This window comes from Sminthopsis crassicaudata, chromosome 3, assembly GCF_048593235.1.
Source record: "Sminthopsis crassicaudata isolate SCR6 chromosome 3, ASM4859323v1, whole genome shotgun sequence".
In the NCBI taxonomy this organism is placed as follows: domain Eukaryota; kingdom Metazoa; phylum Chordata; class Mammalia; order Dasyuromorphia; family Dasyuridae; genus Sminthopsis; species Sminthopsis crassicaudata.
The window spans coordinates 344,230,668-344,250,008 of NC_133619.1; the positions used below are offsets into that span (position 1 = coordinate 344,230,668).

At 34.9% G+C, this 19,341-nt stretch overlaps 1 protein-coding gene across 5 annotated transcripts in view; it reads left to right on the plus strand.

The window, feature by feature from the left end:
* Positions 1–786: 786 nt before the first annotated feature.
* The window catches only part of ARMC8 (armadillo repeat containing 8), a 111,921-nt gene continuing 93,366 nt past the window's right edge, over positions 787–19,341 (plus strand). For 2 of the 5 annotated variants that reach the window (XM_074301625.1, XM_074301629.1), the window contains exons 1-2: positions 787–1,119; positions 18,674–18,750. In XM_074301625.1, coding sequence (XP_074157726.1) covers positions 1,075–1,119; positions 18,674–18,750 — 122 coding nt within the window. In that variant the 5' untranslated portion in view covers positions 787–1,074. Of the gene's footprint in view, positions 1,827–12,785; positions 12,848–18,673; positions 18,751–19,341 lie in introns of all 5 variants that reach the window. The other 3 variants (XM_074301626.1, XM_074301627.1, XM_074301628.1) reach the window with 3 other exon arrangements.

Genomic DNA, 19,341 nt, shown 5'->3' on the forward strand with positions numbered 1-19,341 from the left:
TTTTTAATTTAATGTAACAAAAAATTATTCATTTTATGCTGTTTTATATCCCTTGTCTACCTTTATAAATCCTTCTTCATGGTTCTGATAGGGAGACTATCCGATGGTATCATCCTTTATGTGTAAATCATGTACCCATTTTCATCTTTTCTTGATGTAAGTGTGAGATGTTGGTCCATGCCTAGTTTCTCCCATGCTATTTTGTAGTTTTCCAGCAGTCACAAATACTGAGTTTTTAATCTCAGAAGCTGCAGTCTTGGGAGTCTTGGTGCAGTTTCAAGCAATATAGCCACACCTTCACACATTCATCTAGGGTCAATTCTTACTTCGGATTTTTTTGTGCTGAAATACATAATTTATTATGAATTACATAATTACCACAATTGTTTAACTTCACTTTTAATATGGGGCACGAGCCTTAGGGGTTAGATACGAAATAATGAAATGATCTCGGCTTAGTCACATGACTTGTAGCGCCCTACAAATCTTAGAGCTCCACACATAAAGGGAAGAGTCTCGAGGGGGCCTCCAAGAACCTACGATGGGATCGCTATTTACTACCTGGGTGACCTAGAACAAACTCCAATCTGTGTGTACCTCCATTTCGTCATTTGTAAATTGAAGGCGCTGGACGAGATTCCTGACAATTCCAAATCGAAGAAAAGTTTTCTTTTAAAGGAGCATAAAATACGCTCCATTAATTCTCATCCTCTAGAGGGCTCCCATTCAACGTGCAAAGACCTAGTCCCGCCCAGGCGGAGGGTTTGCACGAGGGCAATTCCCCTTACGCGCATGCGTCAACTGCTGAACACCGCCTCTTCCTCCCATCTCAACGCCCCCAACTAAGATTAATGTCTGTTTCCTATCAGCTGATTCGTTAACCAGCTCCCCTTTCTTTTTCTTTTCCTAATCGAATATCCTTCCCGGAGCCACAGCTGCCCCCGTAGCGGCGTGCATCTTTCCCTCGCCAGACTTTCCACTAATGACAACGGTTAGTAGCGACGTAGGAAGGCCGCGGTCGAAAGTGCCGACGCCATCCCTATCCTTAACCCCAACCCGGTGGGAAGGATCAAGATGGCGTGTCTGCTGGAGACCCCAATCCGCATGAGCGTCCTTTCGGTGAGTGACCCGCGGCGGCCGCCCCGGGTGGGGGCGGAGGGAGGCGGGCAGCTCCGCCGCCTTCCGCGAGAGCCACCTTCTTCAGTGACTCCTGTGGCGCCCGTCCGGTCTTCCGGAGGGCGGCCCTCCCTGAGCCGACGGGGCTCCAGGGAGGTGTCTGAGGAGCGCACGCTCTAAGGACCAGTGAATCGGGGATCAGCTCCGGGCTGCGGGGTCCTGTGGGAACCTGGAACCCCCGGCGCCGCTGGGCCAGTCTTTTCAGGGCTGCCCGGAGGTCGGTCCGCCCCGAGACCTGGGAGCGTCTGGGGCTGATGGCTTGTCCCCCCTGCCGGGAAGGCGGACGCTCTCCCCCCAACCCCCGACTCCCTCAGGGTCCCTAGGGAGCTCCAAGGGAGGGGCTGGGTCAGGGTAGCTTGCTGGTCTCAGGGCCCTAGCCTGGATACTCCCTCATTTTCGAGAGGGCCAAGCCGAGGAACGGGGTAGGGGGCGGGAGTCGCTTCTTAGTTTGGGGCGGGGGTATCTGGTGGCAACTCGTAAAAGTGCGTGGAGGGCTTGTTGTCCGAGCTCTTTTATCCGGAGCTGTCCGTGGGGTCTTTCTCGGGCTGGCTCCGCCCGGGGTTTGTGGGTAACTCGCAGCCAGCTCCTTGGAGGGAGATAGTTCAGACTTCAAAAGAGGCTGCCCGGACATCCGGAACACGGGCACACTGGTAAGTTGGCCTTCCTTCCACCGCTTGAAGACTCACACAGTTGACTTTGCTGGAGAGAGGTCGGAACTGAGACCAGAGGTTTAAAATTTTACAGCCCTTACAACGGGAGCTGTCCAAAAGTAGTTACAGGGCTGGAGAAGTAGCGAGCTTGTCACCTGGTTAGGAACTGCTCAGACAGAGATGGGGTGACTGCTTCTGAGAAGTGTTCTAGAAAGGATTTCTACATGGGCCGGGGAGAGATAACTCCTTTTTTTGTTCCCCAAAGACCCTCACATTTCGTTATTCTAGTGCTTTTCTTCCCCCCTCTCCAGACCCTTTCTAATGCTTTGAGTTTTGAGATTCTACGGGGCAGATAACTTACTCCTAAGGACCTTTTTGACTCTGTAGTTTCAAGTAGATTACATCCTATTCCTCAGCATACACTATTTTGGAAGGGTTTGGAACAGAACAAGTCAGGGCTAGGAAATGGGAACTTTTCTTATTTACTCTAGATGTAGCATGGTGCATTGACAATGCGAGTATTACAGTTTTAAGTAATGTCATGACACTAACTCCGTCTGAATAAATCCTATATATCTCAACACCTCAATACCTCAAACTCAACAAAAAGGTCTAAAAACATTTATTCTCACCCTACTCAAATCAGGCTGTTGTTCTGTCTCTGACAATGACACCAAGAATATTTTTGGGAGTATAATGGTAGTTTCCTTTTAGCCATGTCTTTAAAGATTCTACGATTCAGTAGAGATTTATTGAGCAAGTACTGTATACACAGTAGTAATAGAGTACAGATCTGACGTGGCCCTTGCCCCAGTGAAGTTTACAGTCCGGTAGGGTACTATGAACTTTTAATTTCTCTATTCTATCAACCATGCTAAGTTCCAAGTATTTCCCTACAGAGTAAAGTATTTCTAATTTTGTCCAGAAACCTTCAGGGGCAGCTTCCTGATTCATGTTGTGATAATCATTGTTGGATAGGGCAAACTGGATGATTAGCTCTTATCTTCTGAAGTGCAGCTTGTTAGTGGGGTTGCTACAATTTGAGATATGGTTTCATAATTCTGTAAGTCCAGAACTTCTTTTCACACCAGAGTTGATTGGTGTCTAAGATAATTGGCTTATACTGTCCAAAACAGATGATTTGATCCAGAATACCAATTTAATAAATTTGCCGATGCATTATTTAAGTGACTGAAAGTTTCATTTACATTACTCTGGGGATCTCTTTTCTAGTATTGAGGTAGTTGGGAAACTGAATTGGTAATCAGAAAGTAGATCTACAGGCATTATATCAGAGAGAAAGTTGGTTTTGGAGTAAAAACCCTGACTCTCCCATTGCTACCTGTTTAAGTTATTTAACACTGGACTGCAGTTTCTTTATCTGAAAAAATGAGGGAATATGATTAGATAAACTTTGAAGCTCTTTCTAATCCTAAAATTTATATGCCTATTACTGAGAGTTAAATTATCATGATCAAGATCCTCTTACTTAGTATTTATTTAGTGCCTTAGGGTATGCAAAATGCTTCAGAAGTATTATTTAATTTAATCTTCCCAACAACCCTGTGAGATGCTGTTCCTATTTCCATTTTAGAGATGTGGACACTGGGTCAAACGGGTTATATGACTTGCCTAGGATCACACTAGAAAATGTTTTAGGCCATATTTGAATTTTCTTCTTACTCCAAGTCCGATGTTCTATCCATTATGCCACTTAGCTTAAAGAATTTAAATATTTCATTTAGCCTAAAGACTCTCCTATACTTTCTCTTTCCGAGAATTTATTCCGCTGGCTTTAATTATCTTTTTCTCTATAGATAACAATTCTCTATCCCTGGCATTTGAGGGTTTTCCTGAGCTTCAGTCTCAGGTCTCCAGTTTCTTGCTGGATACAAATATTTGAGAATTCACTCATAGCCTTAAACATATCTGCAAAGAGGACTGGCACAAACATTCTTGCACATACAGTTCCCTTCCCTTCCCTTCTTTAAGATCTCTTTAGGATATAAGCCCAATAGTAACATTGCTGGGTCAAAGGGTATTACAGTCTGATAACTTTTTGAACATAGTTCCAAATCATTCTCCAGAATGGCTGGATCTATTCACAATTCCACCAGCAATGTATCAGCGTCCCTGTTTTCCCACAACCTCTCCAACATGCATTATCTTTCCCTGTCATTCTAGCCAATCTGACAGATGTGTAGTGGTATCTCAAGAGTTGTTTTAACTTGCATTTCTCTGATTAAAAATGACTTGGAACATCTTTTCATATGGCTAGAAATAGTTTCAATTTCTTCATCTGAGAATTGTCTGTTCATATACTTTGACCATTTATCAATTGGAGAATGGTTTGATTTCTTATAAATTAGAGTTAATTCTCTATATATTTTGGAAATTAGGCCTTTATCAGAACCTTTAACTATAAAAATGTTTTCCCAGTTTATTGCTTCCCTTCTAATCTTGTCTGCATTCGTTTTGTTTGTACAAAAACTTTTCAATATGATATAATCAAATTGTTCTATTTTGTGATCAATAATGATTTCTAGTTCTTCTTGGGTCATAAATTCCTTCCTATTCCACAGGTCTGAGAGGTAAACTATCCTTGTATCCTTGTTATAATCTCATTTTTTTTATGCCTAGGTCATGAACCCATTTTGACCTCATCTTGGTGTATGGTGTTAAGTGTGTGTCAATGTCTAGTTTCTGCCATACTAATTTCCAATTTTCCCAGCAATTTTTGTCAAACAGTGAGTTTTTATCCCAAAAGTTGGCGTTTTGGGGTTTGTCAAACACTAGATTATTAAGGTTATTGACTGTTTTGTCCTTTGAACCTAACCTATTCCACTGATCAACTTGTCTATTTCTTAGCCAATACCAAATGGTTTTGATAACTGCTGCTTATAAATAACTTTCAATTTGATACATATGGAATTTAGTTCCTAGCATATTTGTAAAAATATCATATATCAGTATTTTAAATATCTGTAATTTCATTTATGTGGATATTTCCTCCATTGGAAAAGCTTTTCCTCTCCAATTCCTCAATTTAGATTTTTGTAGGGAATTGCTATGACTGACAATTCATCATCCTGTTGCCAAACTGATGTTAAGCCTTATAAAACATAACAACAGGTGTACCGTCCATTGGTTGATACTGAAAAACTTTACAGGGTTCATAAATCCAGTCAGAACTTGTGTTCTGCTTACATAGTCTATAAAAATTCAAGGTTATTTTCACAATTAAGCAGTGAAGTAGGACCTATATTAGAGTAGGACCTCTAAGTGCAAAAGAGCCATAATGGTCTTAATATAGGCTGCTACTTATACCCTGAGTCTGGTTTCTATAAAACTTAAGGAGGGGTGGGGGCAGTGGGTAGAGATTATAATTATACTGGTAGTAAAGGGACAATGCAAGTGATGACAAAAGTGAACAAAATATCTTTCTTTACCTGAATGAAAGCAATGCGCAAAACCTTTCCCTCAGTAAATATGTTAGGTAGGTATATTACATGATTTTGTGTATCTGTGTGTATTTTACTATTTGTTTACATTCATAGAGATGTTAAATAAGAGTTGTAGTTTACATGTGGGAATGTTCTCTATTTGGACCAGTGTAGAAAAGCCTTAATTTATAAACCATAAACAATAATTTTTTTTAAGTTCATAGAATCATAGATTTAGAACTAGAAAGTTCCTTAGAGGTTATCAGTTCAACCCCTTCATTTTACAGATGAGGAAACTGAGACTTATAATGTAAAGTGATTTGCTCAATTATATATGAAATGGTATTTGAACCCAGGAGTTGAATCTAGCACTCTCTCCATTACACTATCCTCCCACCAATTAATACCTTTTCTTTTTATTCCACGATCATTTTTTGCTGTTTATTCCCATCTGCCACTGAATGCTGCTATATAGCTAAGAAAAAGTAATATTCTGAAGGAAAAAAGTTTTGAACACTTATTTTGAATTGGATTCTTAGTTCATGCTTCCAACAAAGATTATTCACCCAGGTGTGTTGCTGGGGCAGTTAAGATCAATTAGACAGGTCCTCACTCTTAAAGTACAATATAGGTAGAGGTCAGATGGAGAAAAGGATAAGAAATATAGAAAGATAAATATAATACATTAAAATATATTAAGTTTATAAAAGGAGCACATAATATTTTTGAGATCATGAAAAAATATTTTACAGGTTGGGAGAAGATTTTATGGAGGAGGTAATATTTGACTTAGGCCTTTAAAAAATGGGTGATGGAGGTAGTCATAAAACGAAGTTATTTCAGGCATTTGAAATCATTTGAACAAAAGTACAGAAGTAGGAAAGTAAGTGAGGTACATGGGGACAATGATGAATCTGGTCTAGTTAGAATATAGAGCCAAAAGGTGGTTTGGAAACATAGAGAACCTTCAATGCTAGACTAAGGAATTTGGTTTTTATTCTGTGCAATTTGGTCTAAAACTCTTTTAAACTTCATGGAACCCTAGTATTCCCAATTTGACATATCTATTTTATGCCATCTTCATATTCAAAAATTCTGAAATCTCCTTATCTGATAATAATCTATTGGTTTTTCATCTCTCTCTGTGCTTTCTTTTATAAAACCCTATTTTGTCTGCCTCATGACCTTTAAACCCCTTGGCCCCTTGATTCTCTCCTTGCTCATCTCCCTCTTTCCCTCATCTTGATCCTTTGTTGCCAGTTGAACTCTGTATTGTCCTTTCTTAGACAGTTCTATATTTGGACTGCTGAATGAAGGTGGAGAAAATCATACAACTATTCTGATTGACTATGCCACAAATTTATGTAATACAGCCTCAACTGGATCCTCACTGATGCTAGGTAATCCTACTATACCTCCTTTATTGATTCACTGTCCCATACTTCACAGCAAATCTTTTCATGTCTTCTCAAACTTCCTCTGGTTCCCTCTCCTTCCACTCTTTCAGTGGAAGTCCTTTCCTCATATTTTATTAAATATCTTATTATTTTCAAAATACATGAAAAGATAGTTTTCCATATTTATCCTTGCAAAACCTTGTGTTCCAAAGTTTCTCCCTTCCCCACACTTCCCCTAGACAACAAGTAATCCAATATAGGTTAAATATGTTCAATTCTTATAAAACATTTATCATGCTGCACGAGAAAAATCAGATCAAAAAGGAAAAAAAAAAGAGAGAGAAAGAAAAAATAAAAGGAAGCAAACAACAGAAAATGTGTGAAAAAAAATTGTGGTCCACATTCAGTCCCCATAGATTTTGCTGGATGTAGATGGCTCTCTCTATCACAGGTCTATTGAAATTGGCCTGAATCATCTCATTGTTGAAAAAGAGCCAACCTCTCACAGTTGATCATCACATAATTTTGTTGGTGCTATGTACAATGTTCTCTAGGCTCTACTCACTTCACTTAACATCAGTTTATGTAAGTCTTCCTAGGTTTTTTCTGAAATCATCCTGCTGATCATTTCTTGCAGAACAATAATATTCCATTATGTTCATATATCATAACTTATTCAGTCATTCCCCAACTGATGGGCATCCACTTAGTTTCCAGTTCCTTGCCAATGCAAAAAAACCTACTACAAATATTTTTTTCACACATGTGTCCTTTCCCCTTTTTTATGATCTCTTTGGGATACAGACCCAGTAGAGACACTACAGGGTCAAAGGGTATGCACAATTTGATAATCCTTTGGGCATAGTTTGAAAAAATTGCTTTCCAGAATAGTTGGATCAGTTCACAATTCTTCCAATAATATATTAATGTCCTGGTGTTCCCACATCCCTTCCAACATTTATCATTATATTTTCCTGTCATTTTAGCTAATCTGAGAGGTGTGTAGAAATATTTCAGTGCTTTATACTTTACAGGAAAAAAATTGGGACTATTTGCCATGAACTCTCTCATCACCCCACATCTTCTGTCAGTCAAATGCTTTCTTCCATTTTCTCTTTTCTTTACCTATCCATCTCACATGATGGAATAGTCTTAGTCTTTACCAAGTCTATTCTGCTTGTTCAAGCCATCCCATTCCATCCTATTTCTTCTAACAGATTGCCTCCTCAGTTAGTATGTTTTTTTTCTTTTTTATTAGATTTATATTTTATTTCATATGTATTATATATATATATACATATATATATATATATATATATATATATTTTTTTTTTTTTTTTTCCTCTTTTTCCTTCATTGAAATACAAGTTCATCAAAAGTAAGCATTGTTTCTTCTTTGTACTTTTATCTCCAGTAGCCTAGCATAGGGCTTGGCATATAATAGGGCTTAATATATACTTATTGATTGATTGCTTTTGACTTCTTTATCACCACCTACTTCTTTCCCCATCCTTTCTTCCTAATGATTAAAATCTTGTAATAAGTACAGTTAAGTAAATCAACTTTAATTTCCTGTACATTGACTGTCTGGAAAAAAAAAAAAGTATCTTTTTCTACACCTGTATTCTATAACTTCTTTAGAAAGAGGTAGGAAATATGATTCTTTAGGTAGTAAAGTGGATAGAACTTGTGAAGTCAGGAAAACCTGAGTTCAGATATGGCCTCAGATACTTATTGGCTATCTGGCCCTGGACAAGTCACTTAACTTCTGCCTAACTTTTCTCATCTGTAAAATTAGATTAGTTATAGCACCTGTCTCTAAGAGTTTTGAGGATCAAATAAGATAATAATTGTAAAATGCTTAGCATGTGCCTGGCACATAGTAAACACTATGTAAATGTTACTTTTATTATTACCAGGATTCTGGGTTTGTGAGTAGACATTGCATTGAGCAGAGTCCCCAAGTCTTTCCTAGGCTATTTTCCTCCAGTATTATAAAATATTTTTTCCTGTTTCTGCTTGCTTTATTATATAATAACCTTTCCAAGTTTCTCTTGTGTCCATCATAATCATAATTTTTTATGGCACAAGAATGTTCTGTTAAATTCATATACCATAATCCAGCCTTCCTCAACTGATATATCACTTATTTCCAATTTCTTTCCTGCAACAAAAAGTGCTGCTTCTTCCTTTTCTTTGCTCTCTTTGGGATCTATGACCACAGTGGTATCAATAGATTGAGAATGATTTTTGGTATAGTTTTAAATTACTTTGCACCAGATTTGGACCAACTCACATCTTCACCAAAAATGTATTAATGTAGTGAATATCCTTCCATAACCATCAATAGTACTTTTTCATGTTTTGTCATCTTTGCTATTATGATGGATGTAAAGCTTTATTGAGGTGCTTAACTTGGATTTCATATTAGTTGTAATATTTTTAATGTGGTGGTTAATAGTTTGTCTTTTTTTCTTTTTGATCACTTATCTATTGGAGATTGGCTTTTGTTCTTAAGTATTTGTATCAGTTCCATGTATGTCATGCATAGCTGACTCTTATCAGAGAAATTTCTTATAAATATTTTTTCTAGTTCACTGTGTCTCTTTTATTGTAACCATTGTCACAACCATAATTGTTTTTATTTGTAATAATCATTTTATTTATCATAATCATAAAAGAATTGTACTTTTTTTTTTCTCCTGTGATTTAACTTTAGCTCTTGTTGACAACTTGCCCCTTATCCATAGCAGAGAGTTATCTCTGTCTTTTGTCCTCTAATTTGTTTTATATAATCTTTTATATGTAGATTATTTTTTCAACTTGAGATTATTGTGGTATATTTATCACGAGTGGTTTTCTCTAAACCTATTTTCCATCAGATTGTTTTAGAGTTTTCTCCATAATTTTGCTCGTTGATGAGTCTTTACTCCATTCTTTAGCTTTATTAAATATTATGTTAGTGTATTCAATTGTATCCAAGCTTTGTGTACCTAATCTCATTCGTTTACCAACTTAATTTTTTTTTTAACCAACACCAAATAATTTTGATAATTATTGTTTAAAAAAAAATTCCCCTGATATTTTTGACAGGCAGGCTTTTTTTCAAAACATCTTTAGTTTTGAACTGTTTTGTCCTTTATTGTTGTTCCGTTCCCTCTTTGCATTTTTTTTCCTTTTCTATTTCTTTCCTGCTTTTTTTTTTCCTTATTTCTTCTTGCTAGCTGCTTCTTGTTCCTTCAACTATAATATGAAATTGCAGTTAAAAATAGTTTTGCATTTTCTTTGCTTAATTTTAAAATTGTCTGTTAAATTGTTAATATAACATTTTAATTCTTTAAAATAAATAACTGATTTTTACTTCTCTGTAACTCTAAAGTGTGAAATAAAGATGCAAAGTGAGACATATTTTCAGACAAAGTCAATTTGTGGATTCATTTTGATTCTTTCTTATAGTGGAGAACTACTTTGAGATGGTGATGAGAACAGTTGGGTAGTAATATTGATACAAAAAAAAAGACGAAAATAAAAAATGCAGATGGAACATTAAGAAATACACATAAGAGTAGAAGTCCACCTGAATCCAGGGCTGTTGCTCTATCCACTGTGCATTTAGTTGCCTCTATGCTTTTGAATGGTCATAAAATTAACCAGTAGAGTACAATTACTTCAATATTAGATTGAGAAATTTGTCTTTCAGCCATCAAGCTAGAAATGTAGAATTTTTTTTTTTCTCTTTAAAGCTATGGGGGAAGGGAGGAGTAGGAGATTTTCTAATAAGTACACTTGAGGCAAAACACTAGTAACAAAATAGAACAGTGTTCTGAAGTAAGTTGAAATTAGGAAATGAATTCCAAATATTCGTTGTAAGACTTGAAACAAAAAAAAAAAAAAAAAGAAGAAGAAGAAGATTTGTAGCATTTGGAGGGCTTAGGGATTCAGTATCTTGAAGTGAGAAAGTTGGGGATGTTAAAAGTTAAGAATGAAATTCATGGGATTTTTTTTTTTTTAAATTGAGGGATTTATTAGCACTTTCCCTCTTGAAGTATTTAGTATTACTTTGTATATAATTAGTATTTACTTTTATACATGGGGTATTCTCCTACAGCTAGTGCTCTCTCTCATGCCATAGTATTTGTAAAACACTTAACACATTATCATGACATATTGTAGGTGTTAAATAAATGCTTATTCTGCAAATTCCCCTCCCCAACTATCTAGTTTTTAACTGTTTTGTATATATTTGTATTTATTAACTGGATATTGATGCTTTGTACTTTTTATATGTAGCTGTTTTCTTTTATTGGAATTTGAGTTATGGAAGAAGGGATTTTTAAATTTTTATTCTTTGTGCCTGGCACATAATGGGCTCTTAATAAATACTTGCTGATTCAATAATACTTGAAATGTTGAACATATTAAATAATGTATGTAAAGCACTTTGTAAACTTTAAATTGCTATTTAAATATCAGTTGTTATCAATATAGGCAACATTCCTTATACTTAAATTCAACCCTTGATATCAAATGATTAAAAGAACTTCATTGCAGTAAACAGTCACCTCAGACGGTTCCCTTTGTTTTACCACACCTGGTTCTCGCCTGTAGCCATGGCTTTCCTATTACTCCAAAGCCTGGCAGCTGTAGGAATGATTTTGTCGAGTTCCCTTCTACTCTAAATGAGAGACCATAGATGGAAATCCATTCTCAGAATATATTACAGTACTTCTTGTTTTAAATGATGGCATTGCTGATGAGTAAAAACCACAGAAGCATTAAGTAGGCCTAATAGTGCTCTATTCTTTATTGAAGAGAGGTAGGACACCTTTACCATCCTAAAGCTCTAGTTTGAATTTTTAAAAATCTATGATCTAGAAGGAACAACAGGATCCTTTCATTCAAAATCAGATAAATTTAATTCAACAAATACTTAGTAAGCATTTGCAATGTACAGAATACCGTGCTAGACACAGAGATCCAAAGCTAAATAAGATATGGTTATAGAAATTTTGTCAAATATTCAGATCACTCTTGGGTGAATGTCTACAAATGTGTTTCTTTTGTTCTAACCAGGAACACCTGAACTCATATCCTATGTTTGTCATGATACCCTGCCCTTCAGAAATTTGGGACTATTTACAAGATACACCAGCATCTCATAGTGGAGAACGAATTGGACTTGGGAGTCAGAAAGTTGTAGTTTTGTGATTTAGATCTGTCAAATTATGACAATTAAAAAAAACTTCATCACAGTGAAACTGCAGTTTCTTTGTAAAATGGGGATAATGATAATTTTGAAAATCAAATGAAATATAACTGTGAGTTATTTTTTAAAAATGAAATAAAAGTCTTCATGTTCTCATTTGAGTTGAGGGCTTGAGGAATTGCCAGGTGTGTTTAGATATGATTTTTTATAACTCATGTAATGTTTGTCCATGCCAGTGGACACTAGAGATTACACAACCAGTTACCCAGCCATGAAATATTGTTTGTATAGATTTTATTATAAGTCTTTCTTTTTCTTAGATGCACAAACTTACTTATCAAACACTAAGCAATACCTCACATCAAGTAGATACCTAAAAAATGTTCACTGAATATAATTGTGGAGTACTATGCTAAAGAGCTGAGGAAAATACAAAATTTAGGTAACACAGCCCCTGCTTCTAGAATGTCAACACACAATTCTTATAATCCTCTCTAATGGGGAAGCTGAGGTTAGTAGATCTCTTCAACTCAAAAGTTCTGCAGTAGATTATGCCACTCAGGTGTTCAAACTTGGATGAAAGGTGGGAGAGAGTACCTATTGCCTAAAGAGAGGCAAACTGGCTGAGCAAGGAAATGAAACAGGTAAAAAAGTTTCTATGCCTGAATGTGCTTAATTTATTTCCTATTCTTATTTAGGTTTTGGGTTTAGACAGTTGTTATTGGTACTTGAAAATCTAATGAGGTGTTTGCAACTTGGTACTTTTTATTTTCAAACTTGAATTATTTTTGAAGCAGAGTTAGTTTTTCTTTGGAATTCTAAAGCTTTTGTATATGAGAGAATGACTTAAGATTTTGCAAAATCTGTTCTTAAATTTGTTCTTTGAAAGATTATGGCTGCCCTCTTTTTCTAGTGTCAAAGAACTGGAAACTAAGGAGGTGCCCAATCAATTGGAGAATGACTGAACAAGTAATGGTATGTGAAAGTAATAGAATATTGTTGCATCATAAGAAATGACAAAAGGGATGGTTTCAGGCAAATCTGGGAAGATAGTTTTTAAAATAACAATAACTTTGTTCAGAAAAGCAACTAGGAGAATTAATTACTTTGATTCCTGCAATGACCAACCATGATTCTTGAATACTATTAGTGAAACATGCTACCCATTTCCTTACAGAAAGATAAATTCTAGGTGCAGAATAAGATATGACTAGTATGTGGATTTTGTGTGTGTACATATATATATATGTGTGTGTGTATATATATATATACATATATATATATTTCATATACACACAAAGTGGCACCCAATAGAAGATGTCATATTCCATGAAAATACTTGTTAGCATGATTAAACTATAGTTATAGTTTTTATAGTGTAAAGTTGTAAATAGCAAGTTGAGTTTTAATAAATATAATTATTAAGTAGTGATGCTGGGATGCAATGTACTTGGTAGGTGGAAGGGAAGGCAAGAAATTTAAATATGGTATTTCTTAATGGGGGAAGAAAGAGGAAATCTACAAGCAAAGATGACCCTTTGGTTATCTTCAGATATTATAAATGCAATTGTCTGGAAGATTTATTTATTCTTTGTTTCTCTATATACCCAAGATCAGTGGGTAGAAATTTTGACTTTACAATTTGGGAGAGAGGGAGGAATAAACGTTATGGTATGTCAAGCGCTATGCTAAGTGCTTTATAATTATTACCTCATTTGATTCTCACAACAACCCTGTTATTATCTCTACTTTTTAGTTGAGGAAACCGAGGCAGACAGAGGCTAAATGTTTACTAGAGGTCACACAACTAATAAATGTTTGATGATGGATTTGAATTCAGCCTCAATTCTAGGCTCATCACTCCCCTATGCCACCTTGCTGCCTCTAAATAGCAAAACCTTTCCCACTTGTCAGAGCTGCCTCCAAATGAAATGGATTACTGAGAAAACTATACAGTTCTTCCTAGTCATTGAAAGAGTTCAGGTTGAAAGGAGAACTTGCCAGAATGCTCCATTGCAGTTTTCTTCAAAGTGGGATCATGAGATCTCCTAGGGGACCTGTGATCTGATTCTAAGGGTTAATCATTACCAATTCAAGGGAAGACAGTTCGTGTCTCCTTTAATAGTTGGTCAGAAGGCTTGTCTCCAACATAACCCTACCCTTATCTCCAATCTCTCACCATTCTATTTCTTCCCTCTACAGTACAAGCTTTCTTTCAACCCTCTCCTTTTAAAAGCAGGTGTCAAATCCTTAGGGCAATTATAACTTAAACTAACCACCACGTAGTGACCCACAGCACTTGTGCAAGTGCCATTGGGCAAATTCTACTTCTTCCCCAATTCCTCTCTGACTAGGATCTGGGCATCTGGGGATATCTAGAGACAATAGCTGGAACCTGTTGAAGGCTAATTCTTACATTGTGGGCAATGAAAATTCCAGCTTCTTTCAGTCATCTAGGTTTGAATAACCTCAATGTCAGCATCAATTTTTTCCCTCCAATCTCACAAATCCATTCAGTTGCCAAGGTCCTTGATTTTTACAACTGCATCTCTCATATTGCTTTTTATCCCTCTCACACAGCCACCATTCTAGTTCAGGTTCTCATCACAAGATGATTGGATATGGCTTCCTAACTGTTTTCCTGACCTAAATTAACTTCTTTCTCCAATTCATCTTTCCTATAGCTACCAGTGATTTTCCTGTGGTGTAGGGTTGATTATATTTACTCTTACTATATTAACTCCAGGAATTCCCTCTTGACTATAGGATTAAATGTTATTTCATCTTTATCTTGTCCTTTTAAAATTTGTATTTTATATAGTTATGTTTTAGTACAGTAGTACATGTATATAATTTATAAGTAAGTTTTGAGACCTTTGTTCTGGAGAATATGTGTTTGAGGTGAGAGGTTATACTTTATGACCTGCACGATATCTTGATTACAGCATTAAAGCTCTTGAATTCTTGTTACCTTTTATTCACATTAGAAACCAATCAGAACCTTTTCCTACCTCCTAAATGTTTTTTTCTTTTAAAGGCAAAACACAGAAATATTGATTTCAGAGTATAACATCCTGCTACTATGGATCAAGACAGCCCTAATCTTACTAAGAACAAATATAAAATAATCAGGACATATATTGGAATTTATGGGGTGAGAGTTTGCAAGTAGATAACATAGTTGATTATTATTTTAGAGAAGTGTCAAAGTGACAGTAAAAAAGGGAGTTTATTTGGGGAAGTATATACTGTTAATCTGAGGACTCTAGAGAATTGCAGTTAGGATATAAATAAAATCTAGAACTCTACATGCTTGATTGCAACATTATGTTTGTTTTAATTACAATAAGAAATGACATTACAATAATATGACTTCTGCCTATTGGGATAAAAATAAATCTATAACTATAATACAAAGGTCTGCACTTATTTTATATATCGGGCATATAAGAGATTTCTAAATTGGATGGGAAATTGGAGTAGATGACTTCTAAAGCTTTTTCCAATAATGGGCACATTAATGAGGTATAAGTGGAGCTATAATTTGGTCTAACCATTTTGAAAAATATTATATTTAAAAAGTCAATACATAACCTGACCTAATAATACCCCAAGAAGGTGAAAACGGTAAAGTTTCCATTTGGAAAATCAGTCATCAAGGACTTGTTAATACTTTTCCTGACACTATAGTTGGGAATACAAAAACTAAAAATGGAAATAACCCCTGCCTTCACACAACTTCAGTCTTTCAGAAGAAATAGTATTGACAACACTTATGACCTTAGCCCTTTCAGCCTTTCCAGTTTTCCTATACTTTATCGATATACACACACATTAGGATTGGGCAACCCTTTCCCTCACACTCTTGATACTCCATCTCCTGTATCTCTGTCTTTGCTTTTGCACTGACTGGTCCCCCCTCAAATACTCTCCCTTTTTATTTTCCACTTATTTAAATCTTGTGTATCAGTATGAATCATATAAATAAAATTAAATTTTTTAAGGGGTGGCATTATCAACTGTAATATTCAGGAAAGATTTCATGTATTTAAGCTATGGATACTAAGAAGAATAAGTAAATAGGGATTAAATGTTATGCATGGGGGGTGGGAGAGCAGCAGCCAGTGCCAAGGTGAGATGACAGGAATTTAAGTAATACATGTGAAGACGAGCAAGAAAGACAATTTGACTAGAGTGTGTGAAGATAAAGAGTGTATAATAAAGCTGTAAGTTGGATCAAGATTATGAAGGGTCTTAAGTGACTGAGGAATTTATATTTGACCTTAGAATAAGTAGGCATTGGAATTTTTTTGAATAGGATTGTGATATTTTGCTGCTGTTCAGTCTTACTGGATTCTTTGTAACCCATTTGGGTTTTGGCAAAAATGCTGTAGTAGTTTGCCATTGTCTTCTGCAGCTCATTTTAGAAATGAGGAATCTGAGGCAAACAGAATAAGTGACTTGCTTTGAGTCACACAGCTAGTTAAATGTATGAAGTCTGATTTAAACTCAGGAAGATGAGTTTTCCTGACTTCAAGTCCTTAACTTTAAACATTGTGCCACCCAGTTGCCCAGTGTTATGATAATGTCAGACTTAAAATCACTCTGGCAGTTGTGTGGAAGTTTAAAGAGAGAAGAGACTTGAGTCTGGAAGATATATTGGGAGACTGTAGCATAATCCAGATAAGAAGTGGCTCTGAATAGAAAGGAGATATGTTGAGGAAAGATGTAGAGATAGAAAGGATAAGTTTGAAAACCATTTGGGTATAGGAAGTGAATGATGGGGAGAGATCCTGGGGAACACCAAATTTGCAATGTAAGGCAATGAGAAGGATTGTAGTGTTAAAGACTGGAATAGGAAAATTAGGAGAGGATAGGTTTGGGGAAAGATTGTGAGGAAACTTGAGTCTTGGAGAGATAAAGCGACTCACTCAAAGTTATGTAGTTAGTAAGTGGTGGAGTTGGGATCTCTTTAACCTCTTTAAATCCTAATGGTTATTGGGCACAGAAATCTTTGCTTTGTCATTTGTAATTTTAATGCCATGACTTAAAGCATCAGAATAATGATATCAACAAAATTGGCATTTGTGACCCAATTATAAGTATGGGATCATTGAAAGCACTTTGTAATTTATCACATGCAGTCTAGCATAATATTTTCCTCCTCAAAATTTAGGCCAAGTATATTGACCTGTTTTCTTCTGGTTTTATAAGTGGAAAGAAAAAAGTTACTTTATCAGTTCATCTAGAGATTATTGTGTGGAGTATGGATCTTAGTTTATTTTTCTTCCTATTTGTTTTGCCCAGTAGCATTTGTTGAATTTCCTTTCTCTGTTTTGTAATTTTATTGGGTTTATAGCATAGATCCAGAAGCAGAAAAGATTAACTCTCCAATATGTTTCAGTGGTGTCTTTCTGATTTTTAAAAATTAATCAATTTTCTAAATTGTTTTAATATAATTAATTTTTCAAAATATGAAATAATATTAAAAATATTTCAGAAGATGGAAGTTTCTTCCCTATCAATTTATTCTCAAAAAAAAAAATCTATTTCCTAAAATTCTCTTTGGTATTTTTGCTCACTAATTTTTCCATATATATTTTGCTATGACTTTATTTATATGAAATGTGCTGGAATTTTAGCTTCTAGTGTTTAAAGTCTGTAAACTTCTAAAATATTGTCATTCTCATGAAATTTATTCTTCCTAGCAAAGAACAAGGTATTTCTTTCAACTTAATTTTTCTAATTCTTCACTTTATTTTGTAATATACCCTGTAACAATAATTAAAAACAAAACAAAAATCAATCTGATGCTTATGTAATACCTAAGACTTCAAAATGCACATTACTTAGAAGTCTTGAGTCTCATACTACCTTGTGGATATTGGTTTCATTTATTATCATCCCCATTTTATAGAAGAAACTGACTTAGAGAGGCTGTAATTTTTCCATGGTCATCTAGGAATTCATATATACTCAAATGAAATATTATAAAAAGTAATCTATTTTAAACAGGTTAAAGGTAACAAAGTTTATTATCAAGTCCATTCCTACTTCTTATGATTAGTGAGAGTTATTTGTATAAATATTGGCTGGTTATCATAGTTGGAGCACAGTAAAATATTTGCAAAATTTCCTTATCTTTATAATTAGAACTTCTCATTTTATATAATGTTATCATGTAATTCTTAATTTGGAATTTTTATTTCCCCAAATATCTTAGGAGTTCTGAGCTATCAGTGAATTAAAATTTTATCTTATTTTTTTAATAAATAGATTTTAAAGAAAATAATGAAATAAGTTTATAGTAGAATTATATTAATTATAATAGAAATGACAAAATAGTTATTTTTAGAAAATATTGTTAGAAGATCATCAGTTAAGTATCACATACTTAAAGACTTCAAATCATCAAATCATCATTTAATCATGAATATTCTTTCTATTCATGTGAGATAACAAACCCTGAACACTTTTCAGGAAGATGATGATGGTGGTGACTGAAAATTTGGTCATGAGACTTTGAAAATATTAAAAGCTTATCTAGTTTAGTATAGGGCTTATTGGAACTTATGTTTTGATTATAACTTAGCCTTTAAGAAATTTGGGATCAGTTTCACAGCAGGGAAATTTTATATTGGAATAGGATAGTAGTTGGACATTTTGCATACTTACAGGGAGTAGCAATATGATTTGAAAAATATAATTGCCACTCTCTTGTCAGATATTTAGTGTTATGGATAATTTTGTGAATTTGTTATTTTCTTGGCTTAAACTATCATTTTTTCCTCTACTTTTTAGGAAGTGACAGCTAGCAGTCGCCACTATGTTGACAGGTTATTTGACCCTGATCCCCAGAAAGTTCTACAAGGTGTTATGTAAGTAATATTTATTTTACATATTTTAAGAGCTTATTTTAAATTTTTCTTGTTTTCAGCATTTGAATCTGTTGTCTTATGTTACTAATTTTACTTGGATTATCTTTGGAAAATAGCACATCGCTTTGATTCTGTTGATTTTAGTTTTACAATTTAAAAAATTGAATTTTAGTAACTGACTGGGAAGTGTAGTGCTATTCACAATTACTAATATTTCCTGTGTGAAAGTATTTTTGCTACTATAGAAAACTGGTTGGTACACTAAAATGAAATTGTTCTTTTTATTAAATTACAAAAAAACTCTCACTTTATATTTTTCCCCTGATATTACTCTGAATTTTGTATGGATGGGTTCTTATCTTCTGCAGCTCCAATCTCTATTACTAAACAGTTTTATTTACAGAAGAACAGCTATTTACATAGCTATCATTGACATGGTTAGTTATATTTTAAAACTTTAAAATAATTTTTTTCTTTCAGCAGTTATTTGATGTTTAAAGGAAAAGACACTTTTAAAAGAATAAGGTTATATTTATGTGAAAGACAGAGAAAGAAAATAATGTAATTCCTTTTCCTGTCAATATTCTAACT